This window comes from Pelodiscus sinensis, chromosome 4 (assembly GCF_049634645.1).
Source record: "Pelodiscus sinensis isolate JC-2024 chromosome 4, ASM4963464v1, whole genome shotgun sequence".
Taxonomy (NCBI): Eukaryota; Metazoa; Chordata; order Testudines; family Trionychidae; genus Pelodiscus; species Pelodiscus sinensis.
Window position 1 is genome coordinate 8,990,271 of NC_134714.1, and position 27,018 is coordinate 9,017,288.

The window sequence follows — 27,018 nt, forward strand, 5'->3', positions numbered from 1 at the left end:
GGAAACATCTCATGGACTCTGCTACAATATCACCTACTGGCCCCATTTCAATTTCATGTTAGTTCTGACGCACCTTTTTCTGTCACTCACTGACCTCTGCATGCTAGTGTTGCTTTGTGTTAGTGAGCTCTATTCCCTGCTGTGTGACCTGTGGCAAGACACCTCCTGCCTCTGTTTCTCCCTGTCTGATCTATTTTATGTTACAAGCTTTTTCAGGCGGGGACTGTGCCTTAGGGCTTATTTACACACACAGATTTACCGCTATAGTTACACCAGTGCAACTCCCCATGTGGACACTTTTATTCTGGAATAAGAGTTTACCCATAAGGTTACGTCAGTAAATTACCCTGTGCAGACAAGCCTAGTGCAATTCACACAATGCCCAGCCACACAGAATTTTAATCTTTGCTAGGACTTCCAGTTGCTATTGTAATATAAACACCAACTAACCCAATACAGCATGTACTAAGGAGCCTGGAGAGATTAGCGCAGAGCAGCTAATCAGAATCAACAGAGGAGTGTCCCTTCATTAATTCCGCTAGGGCCATGTTGCCGTTAGCCAAGCCACGGGCACTTGAGCAAACCACGGTGGTGTAGTATATTTCATTTGTCCTTGTTGAATTTCATCCTCTTTATTTCAGACCATTTCTTCAGTTTTGCTAAGATCATTTTGATTTCTAAACCTGCCCTCCAAAGCACTTACAACCCCTTCCACCCTGGTATCATTTGCAAACTTTATACGTGTTCTCTCTATGCCATTAGCTAAATGTAAGGGGACTCTTAGCCCCTTACTAAAACTCTGTGGGAGTTTTTGGTTCGCCAGCTCCCAGTGTCAAAAGGGGAAGGGGCCATGAGACTGACAGACCCCCAGAGACAATGGAAAGCAGCCAACACTCCAGCTCGGTCTGATTGACAGGTTGGACAGACCAGTGAGGAAAGCAAGAGGCCAGGCCCCGTCCTCCCTATGAGCCGGGATTGTTCTAGGTCTCTCTGAGCAAGGAGAGAGCTGAGAGACTGCTAAGAGGAGCAAGCTGTGTAGAGAAGAAGTCCTGCAGCAACAGAGCCAGGCACAGACAGCCCAAGGAGTGCAAGCTGTGCTGAGGGGCAGTTTTGCAGCAACAGAGTCAGGCACAGACAGCCCAAGGAGTGCAAGCTGTGCTGAGGGGCAGTTTTGCAGCAACAGAGTCAGGCACAGACAGCCCAAGGAGTGCAAGCTGTGCTGAGGGGCAGTTTTGCAGCAACAGAGCCAGGCACAGACAGCCCAAGGAGTGCAAGCTGTGCTGAGGGGCAGTTTTGCAGCAACAGAGTCAGGCACAGACAGCCCAAGGAGTGCAAGCTGTGCTGAGGGGCAGTTTTGCAGCAACAGAGCCAGGCACACACAGCTCAAGGAGCGCAGACCCTGTGTTGAGCAGCAGACTGGCAGTGCTCAGAGAGCCAAAAGGGACAGAGAAGCAACGCAAGGAGCTGGAGACTGGCAAAGCAGCACAGCCTGCAGCTGGGTGTGGTGAGCAGCTGGGACCAGCAAAGTGCGGGGAGAGGCTCTGGGCAGGGAGATATCACCAGTCAAGAGGCCCAGCAGGCCAGACTGGGAGAGGAGTCTGGCCACTTAGAGCTTGAGGCTGTGTGGTCACTGCCAGAGCAAGCGTGTCCAGCCTGCAGCCCCCCTGCAGCACATCCAGGGCCTCTAAGGAAGAGACTGTGGACTGTCCTTACACTCTGCAGACTGCTGTTTTGATGTCCCTATGCTACAGAGCAGGGCTGTGTGTTCTCATTTAACCATTCTCATTTTTTCTTATTCTTTTCTCTTTAATCAGTTGATGTTTAATAAATTGTATTTGCTTTGAACCTTAGCATGCAGTGTGAAGAGAGCACCTCGGAGCGGGGACACCCTAACTCCTGCCCCTAGTGACTACAAGGTCGGGGATTAAGCCCCAGGAAACCTGGGCCCAGCCTTGTTGGGGTTTCGAGGACTCTGCTACTCAGGGGAGTGGAGGGGGAGCCCTCAGGATCAGGGAAGCTGTGGGGTAAAGGAAGTGGGAGCGGGGACTCAGATCCTTTTGCTGGTCCATTTCACCGGGGTGGTATAGAAGCCAGGAAAGTTCCCCAAAATAGCGGGACCATTCCCCCGCTTACATAAATCATTGATGAAGATATTGAGCAGAACCAGAGCTTCCAGCTTGACTGTGAACCACTGATAGTGACTCTCTGAGTAGAGCCCATGTAGGGTATATTTCCTAGTTTGTTTATGAGAAGGTCATGAGAGACAATATCAAAAGCCTCACTAAAGTCAAGATATATCTCATCTACTGCTTCCCTCCTATCCACAAGGTTTGTTACCCTGCCAGAAAAAGGGTATTAGGTTGATTTGACGTGATTTGTTCTTGACAAATGCAAGTTGACTTTTCCTTTTCACCTTATTATCTTCTAGGTACTTACAAATCAATGATTTGATTATTTGCTGCATTATATTTCCAGGTACCAAAGTTAAGCTGATGGTCCTATAATTCTCTGGGTTGTTCTTATTCATGCTTTTATAAATGGGTACCCTGTTTGCCCTTTTCCAGGCCCCTGGGATCTTTCTCATCCTCCTCTCGAAGACAATCAGAGATCTCTTCAGCCAGTTCCTAAAGTATTCTAGGATGTATTTTGTCAGGCTTTGCCAACTTGAAGACATCTACCTTGTCTAAATAATTCTTAAATTGTTCTTTCCCTATTTCTGTTATTCACATACATATGTGTGTAAAGTAGAAAGGCAAAAGGACAGAAATTGCTTCAACGTTTTCCACCCATCCTTATCATCGTTTTGCACCAACAATGTGCGCAGTGCTATGCGGTACACAAAAATAAAGAAATTCCCTACTCCAAGTTAAAACAAGCTTAGGAAGAGGAAACTGGTTTCCATACTGACCAAGATTAAGCATGTACACTTTCAACTCCTTGCTTCTTGCCTTGTTCTTCCAGGGTCCTCACCTAGAGTGGTCTATGAGCAGTTGATCTTGCATTCAGCCAGGATGTTTCATGTTGCTTACTCTACAGAGTAAAGGTCCCCATTAGCTCTTTCCTTTCTTCAGCCTGTTGCCTCTCAGCTTCCTCATCTACAGCAGCAGCGAGATGGTGTTTTAAACATAGGATTCTGGTTCTGCTGCGCTTTTGAGATGTTATATGACACTAGAGCACGCTGCCAGGCTGGAGTGAACATATGTGTATGTAAACATAGAATAATATGGAGGACAGGCAAGCAGGAACGGCAGCCCCATGTATGGACATTCTATCCAGAATCTCACCAAGCAAAGCGTGAGAGTTGCCAGAAATACCACTGTGGGTTGAGAGCGGTTGTTCAGAACTTCTGCAGTTTTCTGCATTTTCCAATCCACCTGAATTTGGATTCCATCTTTTTTTGTGGTGCCAAGCAGCGGCTCCCATGGCTGTTGCTAGGATCTGAATATTTTGCATCATCTCCCAAGTCCCGCAGTCTGAGTGTTGGATGCAGGTAGTCCCAGTACAGGAGCATACGATTGCTGGTTCTGTTGTGCACTCTAGACCTGGTCTGAGGTGGACGCCAAGAGAAGTCAGGAATCTGAGTTCCCGTGCCAGCATTTTGATCGTATTTTGAGTGGTACTAACTAGTGGGCTGGATCCTTAGCTGTTACAAACCCATAGTCTGCATAATCCATTATCCTCTCATTAAAACTATCCAATTATGCACTGGCTAGGGTGTGTAACTAGGCTGGCAGCACGACCTCTGCCCACGAAGAATTCGAAAAATTAAGCAGATTAGCATCAGCAGCACATCAAGATGCATTCTTCAGAAATGCAACTTGTGAATTCTCTATTTCTAGCCTTCCATTGCCAGCCCACCCCTGCAATGCAAATGCACACGCGCGAGCTTTGTTCACAGAAGTAGCACTGAAGCGGGTGGAACCGTCCTGTGAGCAAGACTTGCTTGTGCGCCTCAGGGTTTCAGGACTGGATCCCAGCGCACTGCCGAGACACCCGTTTTGTATTCGAGTGTCATAAAAATGGCGCAGAGTGAATGGCTTTGAAATTGTGAAAAGACAAGAGCTCTAAGAGGCAGACAGTGATTCCATGTGCAGCGGAAGTGCAGCAATGAGAGTCGCTGATTTAACCCCATCCTATAGTATCTTACGGCCAGGTCCCTTGCCTTTGCCGTAGACATTGCCTTCCACTTCAAGGCAGGTGTGACCTGTTCTGAAGTGACATGCTGTGAGCCACACTTTGCTCATGCAGTACAAAGACGTTTGAGAACCATGAGCTAAAAGGATTCGGGGGGACTCTGGGTATATTAGTGCCAATCCAGAGCCCCCCTGAATGATTTTAGCTCAGGGTCCTCATACTGCTGCGCCCCATAACTCCCTTCTGACAACAGAAATGACTGCGTGACCCCGGGGGTGGGGGGGAAACGAAGCATGAGCCTGCCCAAGCCTTGTCATCCAAGGCAGGAGGGCCAAAACCAGGGACTTCAGCCCCAGATGGAGGGCCTGTAACCTGAGCTCTGCCACCCTGGGCTCATGCCCTTGGGCTTCAACTTTGGCCCTGGGCAGTGGGGCTCTGGCTTTGGACCCGGGTTCCAGCAAGTCCAAAACCTACCCTGGCAACCCCATTAAAACAGGATCACGACCCACTTTGGGGTCCTGACCCATAGTTTGAGAACTGCTGCTTTAGATTATACCGGAGCATTGTCTTACCTGTGCTGTAGCGATCAGTGGGGGTACTTTGAATTTAAACTGAGGCTGCGTCTATGCTTAAAATCTCTGCCAGCATCTCTGTGGGTTTGTCTACACGGCAATTGAACACCTGCCGTCAACTCAGGCTCATGGGGCTCAGGCTGCTGGGATGCTGAAGAGCGGTACAGACATTCAGGCCTGGGCCGGAGCTCAGGCTCTGGGACCCCCTGGATGGCTACACCGCAGTTATACAGTCCACTCCCCCACCCTGTGATCTGGAGTCAGCTGGCACAGGTCAGCCATGGGTGTTTCATGGCAACGTAGACATACCCTATCTGTCCGTCTTGGGGTTTTACACTGACGCCCATGTGAGGACTTTCTTTGTAAAACCAATAGTAAGAGTGAAATCTAAAGTAGACTTTATGGAGTCTCTGGCACGTCTCCCTTTTTGGGGTCAAAACTTTGCTTGGGGTTGGATTTATTTGGGGGCGCTGAGGAGCGAGGTCAGTGAGGGTCTGAGAACAGATGTGAGCATCCATAGTAGTGATGTAAAATCCCGATTAATCGGTTAACTGGTTACCCGTTCACATCCCTAGTTCATAGAGCGGATAGGTCGGTCTGTTAGGGTTGTGATAGAACTACAGTGGCCAAGCCCCTCATGTAGATGTGGTTATACTGGCGTAAGAAAACACAGGACTCTCGAGCTGGTTTTGCTCACCAAGCCAGAATAGGTGATGTCCTCCTACACCCCTTGTCAGACTAAGTGCTGCTATGTGAGAAGGGTTTTCTGGTGTGAGTATACTGGTGGAGCTAACCCAGCAAACCCACTGCATGTAGACAAGACCCAGGAGCAGAATTTGCCCCGGCAGCTCCCGACCTCTGTTTGAAATGTGGACGATGAGTTTTCTAAGTAACTGATAGAAACATACGGCATGGAAACCCCCGTTGACCCTGGACTCAGTGTCTCTGAACTGTTACCCCGGGGCTGAGTAATGCACAGGTAGGAACGGGAGTAAAGAGGAATCCTTTTTGTGTGCAGACACTCAGCTCTTGGCAGCATGGCCGATCGTCAGGGAGCGTATCCTGCGTGGTGACTTTCCAAGCACTGCATTAAATTGTCTTCCACAGCTCAGCACCTTGTCATATCTCCCCTTTGCATCCTGTTTTCCTTGCCCGGGGCTAGAGTCTGTCTGGCCCTTTGGCAGGTGCACAGTGAGAAGGAGGAGTAAAGAGCTTTCCTCCACCTCCCACCACCAGCTCATAAAATTGTGGATCTTGCATTGAGGGGAGTGCACGGATGCCCCCTATCTAGCTCCAGGATAGGAGGATGGTGCCCCATGGTATAATCATAACCCCACCATTACGTGGCCCCCTCTGGAGCTGGCAGTCCATCACTGGCAGAGATCTGGGCCCCGGCTGTGAGCCGAAGGACTGCAGAGCTTGAAGATTTTTCGGACCATAGATTTGGTGCCATCTTTTGTGGAGAATAAGCCCTGGTCCACACTAGGGCTTTATTTTGAAATAACCTCCCTTAAGTCGAATTAATAAGCGGAGCGTCCATACTATCATGCCTGTTATTTCGCAATAATGGGCTGCTTAATTCGAAATCGGTACTCCTGCTATCCTCAAGGAATAACGCGAATTCTGAAATTGTGATTTTGAAATAGCGGTAGTGTGGACGCTCCGGTGCCGCTATTTCAAAACGACTACTCCCCAGAGTAATTCAAACTACTCCCCCGTGTTTCCTGGGGCTCTCAGTCGAGGTAGCACGTCCACATTAAGGGAGCCTGCATCGAACTAATTTCGAGGCTTCCCCATAGTGAGGACACACTCTTTCGATGTTGTATTTCGAGAGTTATTAAATCAATTTTAGTTATTTTGAAATAGTTTCCTGGTGTACACATGTCCTAAGTGTTTACACGGCACTGGTACCGTTGTCCTGACTCATCCCAACATGCTTTGCTGGCAGCATAAGTGTAGGCTGAAGATGGGTGCCCACTGGGGATGTGGGAGCAATTGTGGCTCCCCTATCTAAAGCAATGCTGCCCCACCTGCATATCTCTGCACAAAATGAGATTAAATCAGAAATGGTCATGCTGGGGGGGCTTATCTCCATCCCCATTAAGAACCAGAGGCTCTCTATTGCTGTAGTTGGTGTGAGGGGCCTAGTAGGACTGTAAGAATGATGCACGTCTGAACTATTACACTAGCGCCTACTTCTGGCCTGGGGTGTGCCTGTCCCCCGCGATTGCTTTGCACTTTTTCTTTGCTTCTCAAAATCTAGCGTACAAGTCATTCATTTCAGTGACGTGGGGTGGTGGCTGACACCAAGGAACGGGAGCTAAATGCTGCTACCTGGGCTGCTTGCTTTTGAACTGAGTTTGGGGTGAGACCTTCAGCAAACAGCCCCCCTGTGTGCAGGAGCCAAGGTGAGACAGGAGAATGCAGAGAGGCTCTCACCAAGACATGCAGAGGGGGTTGATGTGCAGAAGACATGGTCAGACTTCTCCATATAGACCCAGATACGGAGTCAGAGCTGCACTGAGGTGACGTGCCTGCGGGGAAGGCATTGTGAGATGTTTGTTCCAATGGGGACAGGGGCGAGTTAGACATACTGGGCCAAATTGACAAGTGAAGGAGTTTAGGTTGCTCTTCCATACATTAGTCTCAGAGGGGTAGCCGAGTTAGTCTGTAACTTTAAAAAACTTAAAAAACAACAAAGGGCCCTGTATCACCTTAGGGTGTGTCTAGACGACAGGATTTTGTCGACAAAAGTGGACTTTTGTTGACAAAACTATACCTGCGTCTACACTGCCGCTGAGTTCTGTCGATATAATGTCGACAGAACTCAGCAGTTTTGTCGATGGCTGTAAACCTCATTCTACGAGGAATAATGCCTTTTGTCGACAGAGGGCGTTATTGCATCTACACTGTCCTTTGCGTCTACACTCTCATGTCGACAGAGCAGCTTGTTTTGTCGACAGAACTGGCTGTAGTCTAGACACTCTTTGTCGACAGTATCTGTCAACAAAACTTCTGTCGACAAAAGCCTGTAGTCTAGACGTACCCCAGAGACTAGCAAAACCTATCGACAGTGTCATGCGCTTTCGTGGGCATAGCCCACTTCCTCAAACGAAACCCACTTCTTCGATCCATGGTGCACCTAAATACCATGTTTGTGGGGGCCTTGCCATGGGTTGGTGAACCCAGTTATCAGATGTGTGGGCTGCAGGAGAAGCTTCACCCCTGAATCCCTCTACCAGGTTAACTGACTTTCTCATGACCTTTTTTTGGTTAGAAACACACTTCATGACTTTCCAGCCGAGTGACAGACAGGCTGTGCTCGGTAATGGTCGGCCCAGGGCGTTACAGCTCAGAGCCTCACGACATGCCCTTCTGACACTGATGGAGCTGGGTTAAAGCTGGAACCATTGCAGTTTACAACCCCCTGGGAAGTATTTCATGAAGTACACCCTAGCGAATAGCCCAGCCACCAGGGTAAGGAGAGTCCATCCCCACATGCTGTGGTCGTTCTACCCTCGCCCCAAGCCTTTGCAAAAGGGCAATAGGCTGATGTCCCCAGTCAATTGCAGATCCACCAGTCCCTCCTAATCCTCTCCCAGACCATCACCATAGTCTCCCTGTGGGGCAACAAAGAAGGTACATCCATAGGATGGGGTTCTGCAGCACAGAGAATTCTCCCATCCATCCTGCCCCAGCAGCAGAACCCCAGTTGTTCCAGGGAGGAGAGAGCTTGTCCCGAGCAGGCTACAGGACTTGATAGTCTCGTGACACTGTAGCCATTAGAATGCCCACTCTGCTCCGGGTCAGACCAATGGGAGTTTTGCCATCGATTTCAGTAAGCGAAGGATCAAAGCAAAAGTTTGGCTTCCAGGCTGCTGTGAGCTGAGTGTGTGCCATGTGTTTTGCAGGAGGGAGAATGTAGTGTCTCAATCCAGCAACATGCCAAACACCTTTGCCGAGTGAGATTTGTCCAGTCCTCCTTTCTGAAGGGAAAGTCCTAGTGACTTCATCTGAAATATTGTGCTACATTTCAGGAAAGATGGGGACAAATTGGAGAAAGTCCAGAGAAGAGCAACAAAAATGATTAATAGTCTGGAAAACATGACCTGGGAGGGAAGATTGAAAAAATGGGTTTGTTTAATTAGAAAAAAAAGAAGACTGAGAGGGGACACAAGAGTTTTCAAGTACCTGAAAGGTTATTCCCAGGAGGAGGAAGAAAAATGATTCTCTTTAACCTCTGAGGATTGGACAAGAAGCAATGGGCATAAATTAGAGCAAGGAAGGTTTAGACTTCCTACCTGTCAGGGTGGTGAAGCACTGGAAGCACTAGGGAGGTTGTGTAATCTCCATCATTGGAGATATGTAAGAGCAAGTTAGATAGACATCTGTCCTTCTATTTCATGTATTCTGTGGTTCGGTGATTCTGCACATAACAAAGTTGTACGACGGCATTCAAAGTTCTCCTGCTTTCTCCTTTCTGATTGCACCAGATGAGGTGGACTCTACTGCAGAGCAGTTAAGGTGACTCAGAGGCACAAGGTTTTTAAGAGCAGGTTAGACCAACACCTGCCAGGGATGGTCTAGATATTATTTAGTCCTGCCATGAGCGCAGGGGACTAGACAAGAAGATCTTTTTCAGTCCTGTGATTGTATGATTCTATGACTTGGAACATTTGGGTATGTGTTGGGGTGGGGAATCTTGGAAGACAAGTTCGCTCTCACCCTTGACAGGAATATACTGCAAACAAGCCCCAAAGCTCGCTTATCCTCTTTCAACAGTGGTGTTTTATTTACCATTTGCATAGTCATTTAGGGTTTGATATGGGAGTTAGGCAGGCACCCCTTATAACCAGGCCTAAGTAATTTGCAAAAATAGAGTAAAATACAAAATCGCTATAATCTTTTATTTTGTCAAAAACTATGTAAAAAAGGGTATTTATTGGAAATGTCAGTAGCCCAAAGGCACACGTGATGCTAAAACAAAAATCAGTAGATTCAGGTTCTGATATTAGGGATGTTAAATTTAGTTTAATCGACGAGTCAATGGATTTTCCATCGATTCGTCGATTAGTTGATAATCAGGGAAACCGCAGGGGGATTAGCTTAATACATTTAAAAAGCAGAGGTGCAGCATCTTTAACCATATGAAGAGAGGTTAAAACGACTGGGACTTTTCAGTTTAGAAAAGGGGAGGCTGAGGGGGGATATGATAGAGGTCTATAAAATCATGAGTGGTGTGGAGAGGGCCGATAAAGAAAAGTTATTTATTAGTTCCCATAATAGAAGAACTAGAGGACACCAAATGAAGTTAATGGGTAGCAGATTTAAAACTAATAAAAGAAAGTTCTTCTTCACACAGCGTGTAGTCAACCTGTGGAACTCCTTGCCAGAGGAGGCTGTGAAGGCTAGGACTATAACAGAGTTTAAAGAGAAGCTAGATAATTTCATGGAGGTTAGGTCCATAAAAGGCTATTAGCCAGGGGATAGAAATGGTGTCCCTGGCCTCTGTTTGTCAGAGGGTGGAGAAGGATGGCAAGAGACAAATCGCTTGATCGTTGTCTTTGATCCACCCTCTCTGGGGCACCTGGTGCTGGCCACCTTTGGCAGACAGGCTACTGGGCTAGATGCACCTTTGGTCTGACCCAGTACGGCCGTTCTTATGTTCTTCTGTCTGGGACAGGGCACGAGCTGGGAATTAGCTGATTCCTGGCTTGCGCCCAGTCCACACTCCCCCCTGCCTCCCCTACTCCCTGTGGAGATGGTGCTGGGGGGAACTGGCTTTTAAGCTGGCTCCCCCCTATGCTGCCGGGAAGCAAGTAGTCAAGGGACTAGTCGACTATCCAATAAGCTTTTGCTCATCGGATTATCAACTAGTCACTTACCTCCCTATCTGATATTAGACTCCAGTGTAGCAAAGCATTTAAGTATATTCACAGCCATAAGCACATGCTTAAATCCATCCGAGTTTAGCAAAATGCTTACGTATATACCTGACCACGGTAGAATTGAAGCATGTGCTTAAGTGCTTTGCTGAACCAGGGTTGTGTTATGCGGTACAGAAGAACAGAATGGGGAGGAAAGTATGTTTCAGGTAATACGCTGGAGGTTGTATTTCAGACTAAACTACACTTCTGAATTTTGTTTCACCCCTTGCTGTGACCACGTGTGGCTCTTCCACGTATAAAAACATTTTACCATTTGAAATGGCTATTTCGGTTTTTTCCCCTTTTCCTGTGTGTGTGTGTGTGAGTGTGTGAGTGTGTGAGTGTGAGAGAGAGAGAGAGAGAGAGAGACTCTGACTGACTGACTGACTGACTTTTGCTCATTTTCATTAAAACCCGCTTGCTAATCTCTCTGGCTTCCGGATTCCAGAAATTATGGAAAATAAGGGCTTCCCATTCCTAGGGATGGTTGTAACTAGCCTGACGTAACTGCGCCAGCAAACCGCCTGCGTAGATGCACCCTGAGCTCACATAAAATAGAGGTTCCCTCAGGACATTGATCTCTCGTTGCGCAAGAGTGGGGTTTTACAAGGCCTTGACCCTCTTTGAGGGCTTGGACAGCTGTTTAAGTATGTAGGTGATGCCCATCCCCAGCAACCAAAGGGGTCTGCTCCTAACCCTGCTGAAGTCAGTGGTCGTCTTTCCACTTCAGGAAGCATTCAGTCGAGCTGCAATTGACCCCAGGCTGGCCTGAACGGGGGAGCAACCACTTGGGGAGGGGGGTGCAGTGGGGACAGGGCATGGTGAGCCTGGGGGACAGGGCTGTGGAAAGGGAAGAGGGACCCCACCAGGAGCGTGGGGTTCAGACCTCTTGGACAGGCAGGTCAAGGCGGAAGATTCTGCTTGGGAGCCGGCAATTCCTGGAGCAGGAGAAAGAAGCAAAGAAACCGGAGTCTGGGGAGGCGGGACAGGAGGAAAAAGAGCAGAGAGGGGCCACCCTGTGCTAGGAGAGCAGGGGAAGGAGCTGAGTGTGAGGGAGAGAAGAGGAGCACGGGGGAGGAGGATGGCAGATACGCTGCGTCTTTACGCATGGAGCCCAGAAGAGGCCCCGAGGTGGCAAAAGCAGCAAAGCAAAGGGCTTGTGAGAACTGCCGGCTGCAGCAGTGCAGGGCAGCTCCCAGCGGATGGGCACCTGCGGCCACAGCGCTCAGTTCTCTCCCGGCATGCCCTCTGCTTTCTTGCAGGGCTGGCTCTCTACTGCTGCCAGTGCTATCAGGATCTGGGCTCCCCTAGCCTCCGTGGTGACTGCCCCAGTGGGGAGACAACCGGGGTCCCATAAAGCTGCGCAGGGGGAGATGCTATGCTGCAGAGTTTCTGTGAGGTCGTTGGGGGTTGGGGCATAGTGCTGTCAGCGTCCCCATCTCCACTCGGTTCCTCAGCCCTGGTCATGATGTGCTGGGGGTGCGGAGGGGATCTGCTTGGCTGCCCAGGCCTGGTGGGCACATTCAGAGCAGGAGCCCAAATACCGATTGGCCCCGCTTCCCCTAAAGCCAGGCCCTGAGTCTAATTATTTAGTTGCCAGGTTTGCAACACTGTAAGACCTGACTGTGGACCAAAGAGCCGTCTCTTCTGTCTTGTCTCAGTGCTGTGAATATCTGTCTGGCTGAGGTGCAACTCGAGTACTTAAAAACAATGCGAACAGGGAATTAAGAAGACTCTTCAAAAGAGAAGTCGCAGAGGGGTAGCCCTGTTAGTCTGTGTCTGCAAAATCAACAAGAAGTCCTGTGGCACCATAAAGACGAACAGATTTATTTGGGCAGCAGCTTTTGACGAAGTTGGGTCTTTGCCCACCTAAGCTTTAGTCGTTAATGACTCCTCATTGTTGCTTCAGAAGAGAGCAGACTAATTCGTTGTGGCTCATAAGCTGCCATCAAATCTAATAGGAAATGCCCCACCTCCAGGGACTGATCCTCCCGCAATATACAGCTGGAAATCAGTAGGAATTTGTGATATAAATCCTAGGGCACATTCAACCCTTCGTTGCTGACATTAAAGACCATCAAAATGTTTGGAAGTGTCCAGTGCAATGGGAAACACAAGGAAGCCATTGCCTGGTCAGCTTCTTCTGTGGGTGGAGGTTTTATGTTGCGTTGTTAAACAGCGTCATCAAATAACAGGGCGTTTTATCTACTTGCCTTTGTGCTGCAGATGTTCCTGCCTGGCTGAAGAGTCTCCGCCTGCACAAATATGCAGCTCTTTTCTCCCAGATGACATATGAAGAAATGATGGCACTTACCGAATGCCAGTTGGAGGCACAAGTAGGTCTCAAGTTAGCAATGAAACACTTCGCCACGTTGCATTGTCGCTGGTGAGGTCCCGATCAGAAACGGTCTGTTTGTTCAGTAGATTGATAGGTTTCCCTGGAAACCTTTCATCGTTTGTTAACATAGCAAAAACACATCAAAAACACGCTAGCGAGCAGGCTCGGGACAAACGGCACATTGTACCCAAAAACGACCTGGCCAAAAGTTGGTCGGTGGAGTCATAGGGTATGTCTACACTTGCAGCCTGTTTCGGAATAGGGCTGCAAATGTAGGCATTCGGAATTGCAAATCAAGCCTGGGATTTAAATATCTTCCCGGACAGGCGCCATGGGCTTTTTTGTTTGTTTGGTTGGTTTTTTTTGGGGGGGGGGGGGGGGGGTTGGGTTTTTTTTTAATTGACAAGCCCGGAATAACTGCCTGCGTCTACACGCGGCAGTGAAACGGGCATTCGAAATAAAGCCCTATTTCGAACTACCTGTTAAACCTCATTGCAGGAGGAATAACAGGTAGTTCGAAATAGGGCTTTATTTCGAACGCTTGTTTCACTGCCGCATGTAGACACGGGCAGTTAATCTGGGCTTGTCAATTTAAAAAAAAAAAAAGGCTCCCAGCCGGGAAAATGCAAATCAAGCACGGGATATTTAAATCCTGGGCTTGATTTGCAATTCTGAATGCCTGCATTTGCAGTCCTATTCCGAAATAGGCTGCAAGTGTAGACATATCCATAGGGTGATATTCTAGTCCCATCAAAGCCAGTGAGTAGTGCCCCGACTTTCACCACTGCACTTTAAGGAGGACACCTTCAGAGGCACAAATGGCCTTCAGACATCCCATACCTGCTGAAAATCAGTGGGAGTTTGGTAACTGACTTATTGCTCCTTTAAAAATCTCCTTAATAGATTGCTTTCCATCCTACTCCTGGAATAAATAGATCTGATTAGTATCTTTCCATATAAAATGCTGCTTCTGTGTTGCAACTAGATTCCAGTTTCCTCAGAGGTATGAATCCAAAAGTTTGATGGAATTAAATAGACTTTTTTTTTCTTTTCTTTTTTTTTTTTTTTAATAAGAAGGATACTGTGGTGTTTTTGGATGCCTGGCCTATATAGCTGCTCAGCTCATTTTTCATTAGGTCTTTTTTTAAAGTTTCAATTTCTTCAGAACCTTCTAAATTTTCTAGAGTGTTCACGGAGGTCATGTCTACACTTACAAGCGTACAGCAGCACAGCTGTGCCACTGTAAAAGCGTTCATGTCGCCCCATCATGCCGATGGGAGAGAGCTCTCCTAGACGTGTCTACGCTGGGGTTAGGTCTGCCTCACCATAGTACACAGGGAATGAAACTTTTCACAGCCCTGAGCAACATAGCTAGGTCAATCTGATTTTTTCAGTCTAGACCAGGGCCTAAGCATCTCACATCTCTCTTAGATCCAGTAGGCTTACTCCGGTTTTGTGTCACCAATGTGGAGCTGAGCTAACACAATAGAGTAACCTCAACTGTAGTACCACAGTGACTTGAGGCGGGCTGGGTGCTGCTATTTTGGTTTCTCATTCTGAGAGGATTTCGTGGTTTTGTTTTTTTTTGAGAATGGCTTTTCTCAGCATTGCCATACCTTGGGCAAACCAGTTTGAAATGGTGGTGGGCAACCTACAGCCCACGGGCTACATGCAGCCCATTGCGGTTCCACCTACTTCCTGCACACACCCCTGTCTGTGTCCCTCCCCCACATGCCCCTCATGCACCAGGGCACTTCCTACTCCTCCCCCTCCCTCCCAGCACTTTCAGGGAAACCACGAATCCGCTGATTTCTGCTCCGTCCCCGCTCCTCCCCCCACCCTCCTAGAGCTTAAAGGCTGCGAACCAGCTGTTTCCGGCAGGTTGCAGAACAGGTGGCAAAGGGTAATTTTCTCACTTTCAACCAAGTGTTTCATTGAAGTTAAACCACAGTGAATAGTGTGCTGGCACCAAGCGCTGTAGTTCTGCTCCCAGACCTGACATTGGATTTGAAAACATTTTTCTCAAGTCACTGAGAAGGCCTTTCGCCCCTTGTGAGCGCTTACAAATACTGCCTCTCCAAAGGAGGCACACAAGCATGTGAGAAATCTCGCTCTTCAATGGATTTTAAAGCTGTTTCCTCAGACCCTGTGCCTCTCTGATAATCCCTGATTTCAAAGGTTTCTCGACTTTACTGCAGCCCTTTTCACTTACGAAAGAAAAGGGCTTTTGTGCGCCCCACTGGCTGGTGGAAATGTAAGTGTCCTATTGTGTCTTCACAGAATGTTACCAAAGGTGCAAGACACAAAATAGTCATCAGTATCCAAAAGCTGAAAGAGAGGCAGAATCTTCTGAAGTCTTTAGAAAGGGTAAGTCATTTCTGCATCGTTTTCCATTATCGTAATAGCCAGGAATTAATTCTCAGTTGAAGTAGTTTTTGGTTATGGCTGAGTATCTCCTGCATCTTTTTCACTGAGCGTTTGCTTTGGTGGTTTTGCCCTATCTGGCTAATTGTAGCACAAACCCAGTGCTGGACCAGCCACTGGATTTTATCAGCAGGCTGCCCACTGGTGTTTGTACTGGTCCTCCCCCAGTTCCAGGAGGCAGTAACCAGCCCCATACCCAGCACAGCGTACGTGCCCCAACACTGCCTGGCCCATTGGAGTTGAAGGCAGTGCCCTGCCCACACAACTGACCTATGGACAATTGTGCTCAACCCCCTAGTTAGGTCCATGGGCAGCAACCTGAGTCACTACCCAGCCTGCCAGAGCCACGCTGTTATTTTTAGCGTGTTACCTCCAGCAGAGCTCCCATGTGCATATCTGCCCTGGCTGTGACTCACCCTTCCCACTGCTGTGTAGACGCACCTTGGGCGGGACGGGCAGTGCCACCCCGTGCACACCAATGTGATGAAACCACACGGTACCCGGCATGTCACTCTGCTGCTCTGTTCCCTTGTATCCAGTGCAGAGGAAAGAGCCCGGGAGCAGTGTTTTCATCATGCATGGGATACAGGACCCCTAGGGGGGTCCCGCAGTCCTGCCCTCCCACTCCTTCTCAGGTGTGGTTCCTGAGTGTCTGCAGGTCTCCCCTGCAGAAGAGGAACACAACTTGTCAATCACAGTGAGCTTCCTAGGCTGGCTGGCTCAGGAAAGCAGCACCCCATCAGTTCGTATTCAGCAGGGACTCTTGGCAGCCAGAAGAGATGAAACTTTTTTTTTTTTTGGTCCTTTATAATGAACATTTAAATTCTGCCGAAACAGAAGGCGCCATCAGAAAAAGACCAGTGCAAAGCCCCCACCAGCATCTGCTCAGTCCAACACCTCGCTGCTTGTTGTTTCACGGTTATGTTATAATTGCCTCGATCATTCTATGCACAGCCCCTGACGAAGGGCTGTTCAATAACCACGCTACGCCTGGCTATTTATTGGTGTTTGGGTTTGCTCACTGCTTCATTCTGCTTGTTTCAGTTGCGGGGTTTTATTTATGGAACTATAGGAGTTAGTCAAGCCGTGTTTCCCTCTGCACATTAATAACAGCCATTAAATCCAAAAGGGATGGAGTTTGCATGGCAGATGTGTTTTCGGGGCAATTTCATAGCCTCTCTTCCCCTTCCTCTTCATGGAGTTTGAAATGGGGTGTTGATTGGCTGCCGTTCCTAAAGGACTGTCACTCAAGTTGGGCTGACACAGTGAGCATCACAGCCTAGCCAATACGATGGGGAGAACAGTCGTGTTTGCTCTTCACCATCACCCCACAGCTCAGGCTGGCTTGGGTGCGTCCTCTTAATGGATCTTTCATATGGACATCCCTAGCGCTTTCCCCGGGAGCTTGTCTGCTCTGGTTTTGTGTTGGAAGCAATGCTTCCAGCACCGGGAGAGTGTGGCCCACATTAAGAACGAGATACCGTCCTTCCTGCCCACTTCAGTGGGGGGCGGGATGGAACAGATCTGCGGCAGGAAAACAGCTGTGAGGCACACATCCGCGGTCTGCCTGGTTGCACAAGCCAACGTTTTTCATGCTGAACCACTGGAAGGAATACAAAAGTTTGGGCTTTCTAAGAGCATGGGGGGGTGGGAGGGTGAAATTGACTTGAGTGGGGCCAGAATTTCATCCAGTGAAATATTTCCCTCTCCAAACACTCCTCATTCTCCAGAAACGACCCACGGCCCAGCTGCGCTTTCAAAGCGTGGTGATTCCATAGGTGGTTCCCGTGCTTTCAAATGACAGTAATACCACCCCCGCCACTTCCAAGCAGAGAAATTGTATGTGTAGGGGGAACTGTTATTACCCTCACTTCCAGGAACCCTGGTTACAGACCAGGTCCGTGTGGTGCCAGCCACTGTGCAAACACAGAACAAAAAGACTGTCCCTGCCCCAAGGAACTTAGGGTATGTCTACACTACAGCACTAATTCAAACTAACTTAGTTCAAATTAGTTAATTCGAACTAAGCTAATTCGAATTAGCGCATCTAGACTTAAAAACTAGTTCGAATTAGCGTTTTGCTAATTCGAACTAGCATGTCCACACCGAGTGGACCCTGAACCGGGCTTAAGGATGGCCGGAAGCAGTGCCGGCAGGGCATCAGATTAGGACTTAGAGCGTGGAGCTGCTGTCTCAGGCTAGCCGAGGGATGTGCTTAAAGGGTCCCGACCCCCACCCCGGACCGACAGTTCTCAGGGGTTCCCCACTTGCAAAGCAGTCCTGGCTTGGAGTGCCCTGAGTGCCCACACTCGGCACATCACAGCACTCGGCCATCAGCCTGGCTGCACTTGCCGCAGGCTGCCATCCGGAGGGGGGGTCAGTCAAGGGGCTTCAGGAGAGTTTCCACCCCGAGGAGCCCGCAGAGCCAGCCCAGTCCTCCCCATCGGGGGCGCGTACCCCATTCCTCCCTCACCTCCTTCCACTTACCCCTCCCTAGCCCCCCTTCCTGATGTACAAAATAAAGGAAAAGTGTGTTCAAAAATAGAAACTCTCTTTATTGAACAAACCTCGGAGAGACTGGGAAAAGGAGGTGGGAGAGGGGAAGAGAGAGGGTGGGAGAGGGGAGGGCAACTAAAATGATCAGGGGTTTGGAACAGGTCCCATATGAAGAGAGGCTAAAGAGACTGGGACTTTTCAGCTTAGAAAAGAGGAGACTGAGGGGGGATATGATAGAGGTCTATAAAAGCATGAGTGCTGTGGAGAGGGTGCATAAAGAAAAGTTTTTCATTAGTTCCCATAATAGAAGGACTAGAGGACACCAAATGAAATGAATGGGTAGCAGGCTTCAAACTAGTAACAGAAAGTTGTTCTTCACAAAGCAAAGAGTCAACCTGTGGAACTCCTTGCTGCAGGAGGCTGTGAAGGCTAGAACTAGAACAGAGTTTAAAGAGAAGTGAGATAAAGTCATGGAGGTTGGGTCCATGGAGTGCTATTAGCCAGGGGGTAGAAATGGTGTCCCTGGCCTCTGTTTGTGGAAGGCTGGAGATGGATGGCACGAGACAAATGGCTTGGTCATTGTCTTCGGTCCATCCCCTCCAGTGTACCTAGTGTTGGCCGCTGTCGGCAGACAGGCTACTGGGCTAGATGGACCTTTGTTCTGACCCAGGGCGGCCATTCTAAGCTCAGGGCTCAGGGTCGGGGGTCTCAGTGGACCACCTTGATTTTCATGCACACCTGCTCCTGGGTGGCCAGGCTGGCAGCTCTCCTGCCCTAGATGGCCACTTTCCTGTACCTAGTGCGGAGGTCGTGGATGAGGTCCATGATGTCCGCACTGACCAGGCTGTTCTTACGTGGTTGCTATGGAAATGGCCACGCCTCTTATTTCTGCAAGGGTGGGACTCTTGTCAGATCAACGGCTCTTCTCGTGGGGTTTCACCCCTCTTGGCTTGCCTCTGCACTGCATTTGGAAGCTGGACTTGCCCCGGTTTTGGCTCCCGCTGCATCCCTGGGCTGGATTCAGATTCAGGAGCTCGGATCTGAAAAGACACCCCTGAAGTGCGGGTAGGGGTTTTGTAGGTGGGGCTTCAGACTGAACATTCTAGTCAGGTAAGTGAAAGACCCGGGAAATTCAGTGGACTGACTCACCGACCATGAACCACGCAGTCCCAGGAAGCTCTGAGTAGGAGCAATAGAAGAGGCTTCTTTTCCTGGTGTCACCGTCCGAGCTGAGGCAGCGCTGTCAGCTCAGGGCAGCTAGCGGCATAGGGGTTGCAGACACACCAGCTGCTAATCTATTTTGTGTCTGGAATCTGCAGGACATCCTGGAAGGTGGCAACCTGCGCCTCCCACTGCAGGAGCTACACCAAATGATCCTCACTCCCATCAAAGCCTACTGCTCCCAGAACGCAAGCACCGATGAGCATAGCCGGGACTGCCTGGATTCCCGCCACCCGCCCTCTCTGATCGGCTCGGACAGCCAAGGGTCTGACTGCAAGGACTCTGTCTCCGGGTGCCTACCGCAGCACCACTTGCCTGGCTGCGAGGGCGAGTCTGGCGGGGCGCCGTTGCCCGAAGGGGATCTCCCTGGGCAGTTCACAAGAGTCATGGGGAAAGGTCAGTCCCTCCCATTGTCATTATTCCTTCTGTTCGGAGCAAGCGGTTACAAACAGGAGTTAATTCATAGCAGCTGTGACCACCCTCCTTGCGTCCCCATGATCATATTGTCTGGGCCCCCTTGTGCTAGGCCCTGTGCCAGCACGTAAGAAGAGACGCTCCCCGTGAGGGGTCCCTTCCTTCTGTGGGCTAAGGAGCTCCCGACGGCATCACGCCTGTCTGTCACAAAACCTCCTTGGCCCACGGCACCACATCCAGCTTTAGGGGTTACGTCTACACTGCGCACGAAGGCTGGGTTCTGACTCCGGTTTGAGCCCAAGTCCTCTTTCCGTCCACACTGATCGCTGTGACTCAGACCCAGGCTTCGTTGGCAGTGTAGCCATAGCCAGGAAGACCCTCACAGGTACAGCTGAGCCCTGGACAAACAGGCATGCTGGAAGTCCGAACCAGAGTGGGCCTTTAATGTTTGAGCATTATTTTGTTAAAGCTCGTGAAGGCTCTTCCCCTTTGTGGTGCGTGGTCCTTAGAATCAAGTGGCTTCTCTCGGGTTGCCCTCAGTCTAGCCCCTTGCCCTCTGCTGCTTCCTGGTCCCACGTACGCCTGAGGAGTTTTTTTTATAGCCCTGGCGTGCAACACGAGGGCGTGCACGTTCAGAGCAGCTGCTTCCTTTAGCTCCGTGATCATGTGACACGGAGCTCCTGGGACTGGCACGTCTTTAATGTGAACGTTGTGGGCGTGTTGGGTGTTTTTAAAACACTTTCCTTGGTGTCATGGGCCCTGACAATACATGCTGACGTGCTTTGCTGAACTTGAAGCAGGTTGCCCATGCAGTCTGAGTTCCTGTGGTCATTCTGCCCATGGTTTCTGTGTGCCGCTGCCCCAGCCCTGCGAAATACAAGTGGCACGGTCATGCCAGGCAAAACCCTTTGCCACTGATGTACGTTGCTTCATCGACTTTAGCAGCATTTTGCCCATTTATACCAGCAGAGAATTTCTCCTGCTGTGGTCATAACAAAGCAACATCATTTCTGTAACTGAGGATTTAAAAGAATCTTGACGTGGGATGGGGGAACCCATTTCGTCTCCTTTTTGAACTGTGAAAACATCTCTAAATTGTTCCCAAAGTAGCTTTTCTGTAAGATATGACATGGATGGGGCGCTAGGAAAGGTTCCCTTCACACTCGCTTGGGAGAACATGCACAACTTAGTCATAGCTTTGCCGCATCTGGGTAATTCAGATTGCTCCCTCCCAACACGGGGAGTGTGGGAGTGAGCTCTGTGTAGCAGCTTGCTGTGCAGAGAATGGAGTAGTTTGGTAACTGGAGGGTGGGAAAATGTGTCAGAAAAAAAAGTGTGAATGTCATGGAGTAAATTCAGTGCCAGCCCAATTTCTAGCATAAGTTTATGAATAGAAATAAAATACAAATGATATAGAAAATTCAAAGGGCAGAAAAACCAACCTGGCATGAAATTTCACACTGTTTGGCCACCAACTTTGAGAAAAATGGCTCTTTGTGCCCCATTTTAAGCTCGTATCAGACCGCACCGCTAGCTCTGGTGCCATGACCAGCACCAATGTATGAAGTTGAGTGGCCTGGAGATTTATCCGTCGAAGTTGGGGAAACTGCACTGTTAGCAGACACACTCCGAGGCCTCCTCTGAAAACTGGGGAAATTTATGAGGGTTACAATTGGTGGAAGCCATAATGTAGAGAGAGCTCCTATGCCCAATTGTTTTGGTGATGCTTGCTTTCCAGCAGATCTAACTAATGTGGCCGTTCTGGCTGTGGCAGCCTGCAACTCCCTCAGGCTTTAACACCAGTTCACTTGAGCCAGGGCTAGAATGGGTGGGAGCAGACACTGTTGTATTCTGTAAGTTCATAGAATCCTAGAGCTGGAAGAGACCTCAGGAGTCATCGAGTCCAACCCCCTGCCCAAAGCAGGACCAACCCCAACTCAATCATCCCAGCCAGGGCTTTGTCAAGCCGAGACTTAAAAACCTCTAGGGATGGAGATTCCACCCCCTCCCTAGGGAACCCATCCCAGTGCTTCACCCGTTAATGTGCACTCACTTTTGTGGTGGTATTCAACATCTTGTCAGTCAAATCAGAGGGAATTCTGTCATTGACTGCAGGATTTGGTCCTGGGAGCACTGGATTTTTAACAACTCACTCTTTGTGAGACAGTGTCGTTCACATGTGAGAATGGGCAGGTAGGGAGGGCACCAGATTCTACTCTGTTACTGCTGATTTGCACACATATACTCTGGATTGGCAGTAGTGTGACTAACAGCGAAATCTGGCTCTAAATATAGACTGGCATAGTTGGAATTGTAAAAGAGTATCTTTCCACACAAGTGCTCCATTGATGATAACTCCTTTTCGGACAATTGCAAGGGAGTTCTGAGACGGTTCTTAAAAACAACACATTAATTTCATTCTTGTTTCCTGGTTATCGTGTGTTTTGCTAGCTATCCTTTGTTTGTTTGTTTGCAGTATGTACGCAACTTTTAGTTTCCAGACCTGATGAGGAGAATATAAGTTCCTATTTACAGCTCATAGACAAATGTCTCATTCATGAGGTGAGTTGTGTTACAACTTATAAAACTGTTGTTCTCATTGCTTAGAAACTGTTTCCAAAGTTTCTGTTTATGTAAACATTTTGGTTTCTAGCACAAATATTTTGGGGGGTATTAATAGTAATTCTGACTGCATCAGACTGTAAATGCAATGTGGTGTACAGAAGTGTAGGTCACTATGCCCCTGTACAACAGCAAAGAACTGGAACTGAGAAATTCATCATGCTTGTGGCAATATGCTCAACAGCTGGGTGACCGAAAAACCCAGAATGAACATGCATGGAGTTTCTAGCAGAGAGACCAAACTATCATTCAGTATTTCAAGCTTCTGTTTTGCAGCAGAAATTATGTGACTTTCTGCTGGCGTTCTGCGTGCCTCTTCGTGTAGAGCTGCTACTTTATGGATGTTTGTTTTGAGCTGTAACTTTCTCTAAAAGGTACATTACCACTTGTCCTTCACAGTGACTGAAACCTACTTTGAGCTCCATAGATACAGGGTACAAACCACCCAGCTGTGTATATTTATCCCCTTATGGGTGCGTCTACACTGCACCATTATTTCCCGATAACTAGTGTTATTTCGAAATAACAATGCGAGTGTCTACACAGTCATTCCGTTATTTTGAAATAGTTTCGACATAACGGACGGCTTATTCCAAAATCTGTAAATTTCATTCTACGAGGAATAACGCCTCTTTCGAAATACCCCCTCACCAGGGCCATTCTAAGCTATTCCTCCCCAGTGCCTCCTGGGGTTCTAAATTGAGATAGCATGTCTACATTAGGGAAGCCTGCCTCGGACTCATTTGGAGGCTTTCCTGCAGTGTAGATGTGTTTATTTCAAAATAAGCTATTTTGGAATAACAATTCCGGAATAGCTTATTGCGAAATAAGCATGCAGTGTTGACGTACCCTGTGTGTGCTGAGTTCCTGCTGCACTTGTTACTCCTGGGGAATTCTGTGCCAAAATATTAAACATTCTGCACATACTATTTTAAAATAACACATATTTTCTATGTCAAATAACGTGATATAATCACACCAGTTTCAGTTATTCTAGTAATTTATTTCAAAATACTTGTCACCAAGTAGATCTGTAACAATGCAAACTGGAAAAGGACAAGATTGGGAATGTTTTTTGACAAAAAAGTTCCTTATTAGACATAATAATACAGAAATTTGAGTTATTGAACTATAATACTGAACTTTAATTCCTGCACTCCTCACCAGCACTGGGAAGGCTCAGGAGATTCACTGGTATCAGAAGATCAGAGGAAGAGGGAAGGAGCCCAGGGAGTGAACCTGGTGGATTATTGAATGTGGGTGGGAGAAGTATAGGACAGGTTTAGGGTGGGCATAGGGATTGTTTGGAAGTTGGGGAGCCTTTTCCTCTCCAATTTTGACTGACCCCTAATCTCTCCCATTCAGTCACACACAATCTGTGTGTATCTGCAGTCCTCTGCCCCCATTCATATATGTCTTACAGCCCCCCTTCTCCATGTCCCCATGTGGCCATGCACCCCCCTGTCCTCATGTGGCCCTGCAGCCCACCTCACAATTCAGCCCCAGTTCAATGCTGTCACCCCACTAGCTCCTGAGCCTGCACTCAAGTATGTCCCCCCACTAGCTCTTCTGAACCCCAGTCTGGGATCCCATCAGCAGTCCAAGATACCCCACTCTGTCAATCCAGTACCTCCTTACCTGCCCCCTCTGTGAGGATAGCAGACTCTCTTGCTGACTGCCCTCTCTTTGGTACCACAGCAACCTCTCATGGGTGAAAGATATAACTCCAGAGCCTCACACAGAATCTGTATTCTGTGGAGAAAAAAATCTGAAGGGGACATGAATTCTTCATGTGCGCAGTAGGGATGTTAGCTATCGGGTAATTGAATAGTCATGGAGCTGCATGAAATCTTTGCAGTTACATGACTATTCAGTGGTCCCCTGGTGTGGGGGCAGCAGCCTGTGCACTCGGACCCCACTCCCGGGGAGCCCCCTGCCACCTCATGCTGCAGCCTCTCTATCAGAGGCAGCTGCGCCGGGTGGTAGGTGGAGCTGATCCATGAGGGGAACCAGTTTCAAAACCTGCTCCCCTTGCAGACCGGCTGCCTGTCACCCCATGCTGCTGCCTCTAATAGAGAGGCAGCAGCACGGGGTGGCAGCAGCCCCTGTCTGTTTGGGGGAGGGGTCCAAGCTCCCCATGGACAGAGGCTGCTCCACGGGATGCGAAGCAGCCTCTGCATGCGATGAGCTCGGACTCCCTGCGGACAGAGGCTGCTGGCGCTGATAGAGGCAACAATGCGGGGGCGGGAGGGGCAGGTGGCACCCTGAAGCTAGTGCTGGAGGGAAACAACTTTAATCCGGATCCCCCCAGCACTGTCTCCTGCCCCCCTTTGCTGCTATGATACATAGTCAGCGGACGGGGGTGGGGTGCGAGTAGTAGACAAGATTAACCAATAAGCCTAGGCTTATTGGTTAATTGTCTAGTCAACTGCTCGTTCACATCCCTAGTGGTCAGTGGTGCAGAATTCCCCTAGGAGTAACTTGTATATGTGCTGCACTTGATCTTACACCATGCGTGACATTGAGTGGCCATGCATCTGAGATCTGGGTGGATCTCTAAATGTTTTCTTGTGTCAGAAGATCTACTGTTTACACTGTCTTTACATGGTCACTTGTGTGTAAAAGTAGAGTCTAGAAGCACAAAGAAATCTGTACCGTCCTGTAGAAAAAGATGTGGCAGCATTTTGGCAAAAGTATGTGGACTGCTGTAAACATAGAGATATACAGTACGCTAGGTGAAAAAAAGGGTTGAATTGCAGAGTTCTGAATCCTTCAGTTTACTGTGGCCCTGTGAGAAGCTGTTGCTTAAATAATAGAGCTCTCAGGTTGTTCTTGGGTATTTCCCTTCGTCAAAAAGGCTCTGATTCAGGAAAGCATTAAATATGTGCTTAGAGTAATTAACTATTGGCACAGTTTACCACGGGCCACGGTGGAGGCACCATCACTGTAATTTTTAAATTAAGATTGGATTTTTGCAAAGATATTCTCTAGTTCAAGTGGAATTATTCCGAAGAAATTCTGTGACCTGGTGGAGCTCAGACAAGCTGATCACAGTGGCCCGGAATCTCTGAAGGGTTTTCCTGAATCTGGGACAAAGACAGAGATTTCCAGCTCTGAAGGGAAGTCACTGATGCTCAGGGTTTGAAAAAACAAACACTAGGCGCCCAGAATGCTTCTGTCAACAATAGTAACAAGGTTGCCAAGAGTTTCCAGTGAATGGCATTGAATTGTCAGCATACGTTGTCACCGTACATTTTGCCACTTGAAATATACAGCAGCTGCTCTTGGAAATGTCATTTTACTATGGAGCGAGCAGTTAGCTTGCTCTCCCACCTCAGCAATGTTTCTGCCTAAGCCAGGGACGTAGTTTAAATATCCCAAAGCTTCTAGTATTTTGATGTGCAGCGAACTCTTCCATCTGAGTCCAAGTCCACGGAGATCACATGAAAAGCTCCTTTCACTCTGGTTCTTCATGTATTTCCAGACATTGGAACATTTTCCCTTTGATTGCTCCATGATGAGTTTTCAAGTCAATGCAGCCTTACAAACTGCAGCCATCCTTCCCCCGCCCCCCACATTTTCTTTATATTTCTGACATGAATAGAATCACCAAAGAAAAAAGAACAGGCTTTTATTAGAATGCGATTAGACCTTGAAATGGAATTCTGGCTGGGCATGTCCCCGCTGTATACAGGGGGTGCAACTCCAAACTCATTTTCTGGGTGATGTAAACAGCGTTACATGGCTCTGTAGTATTTAAGTGGTTTCAAGTGAAAACAGGCAAAGTAGATTACAAATTTAAAATAATAGAAAATGCATAGCTAGCCCTAGCACCTTAAAGCTTGCAGCACCTCAGAGATCAACAAAAAATGTCGATGGCATCATGAGCTTTCATGGGCACAGCCCACTTCTTCAAGGTTGTGCCCACAAAAGCTCATGACACCATCTACATGTTTTGTTAGTCTCTAGGGTGCTCCAGGACTATTGGCCATTTTTTAACGTTTTGGTTTTTTTTCAGCTACAGACTAACACGGCTCCCCCTCTGAAACCTTAAAGCTTATTACAAACGTACCCTAAAACTGTTCTTATTTCAGCTAAATCTTAAAGCCAGGGAAGATTTTTTTTTTCCTTGTAGAGTAGTGATAGAAATGTAGCCGTGTTAGTCTGGTGTAGCTGAAACAAAATACAGGACTATGTAGCACTTTAAAGACAACAAGATGGTTTATTAGATGATGAGCTTTCGTGGGCCAGACCCACTTCCTCAGATCAAATAGTAGAAGAAAATAGTCACAACCATATATACCAAAGGATACAATTAAAGAAATGAACACATATGAAAAGGACAAATCAAATTTCAGAACAGAAGGAGGATGGGGGGGAAGGTAAATGTCTGTGAGCTAATGATATTAGAGGTGATAATTGGGGAAGCTATCTTTGTAATGGATAAGATAACTAGAATCTTTGTTAAGACCCTGGTGTAAAGTGTTGAATTTTAGCATGAATTACAGTTCAGAGGATTCTCTTTCAAGTGCAGCCTTAAAAGGCTTTTGAAGCAGGATGCAGGTAATTAAGTCGTTGAGACAGTGTCCTTTCTGGTTGAAATGGCAAGAAACTGTTTTTTCTTTGTGATCCTGTCTATCATCTGTTTTGTGGGCATTGATCCTTTGGCGAAGTGTCTGAGACGTTTTTCCAATGTATGTACGTTTGTCTGCTATTACAAACGTATCCTAAAACTGTTCTTATTTCAACTAAATCTTAAAGCCAGGGAAGATCTTTTTTTCCCTGGAGTCTCTGCTTCATTCTCTTGGGTGGGACATGCCAGACAAAGAAAAAGGGCCTGAACATTTTGCAGTGGAGTAGCGAGGGGGGA

General features: G+C 48.1%; 1 protein-coding gene across 5 annotated transcripts in view; it reads left to right on the plus strand.

The window, feature by feature from the left end:
• The window catches only part of SAMD4A (sterile alpha motif domain containing 4A), a 220,770-nt gene that overhangs the window by 163,902 nt on the left and 29,850 nt on the right, over positions 1-27,018 (plus strand). For all 5 annotated transcript variants that reach the window (XM_075926233.1, XM_075926235.1, XM_075926236.1 and 2 more), the window contains 4 exons: positions 12,860-12,969; positions 15,252-15,338; positions 19,211-19,508; positions 22,003-22,088. In XM_075926233.1, the coding sequence (XP_075782348.1) occupies positions 12,860-12,969; positions 15,252-15,338; positions 19,211-19,508; positions 22,003-22,088 (581 nt within the window). The remainder of the gene's footprint in view (positions 1-12,859; positions 12,970-15,251; positions 15,339-19,210; positions 19,509-22,002; positions 22,089-27,018) is intronic.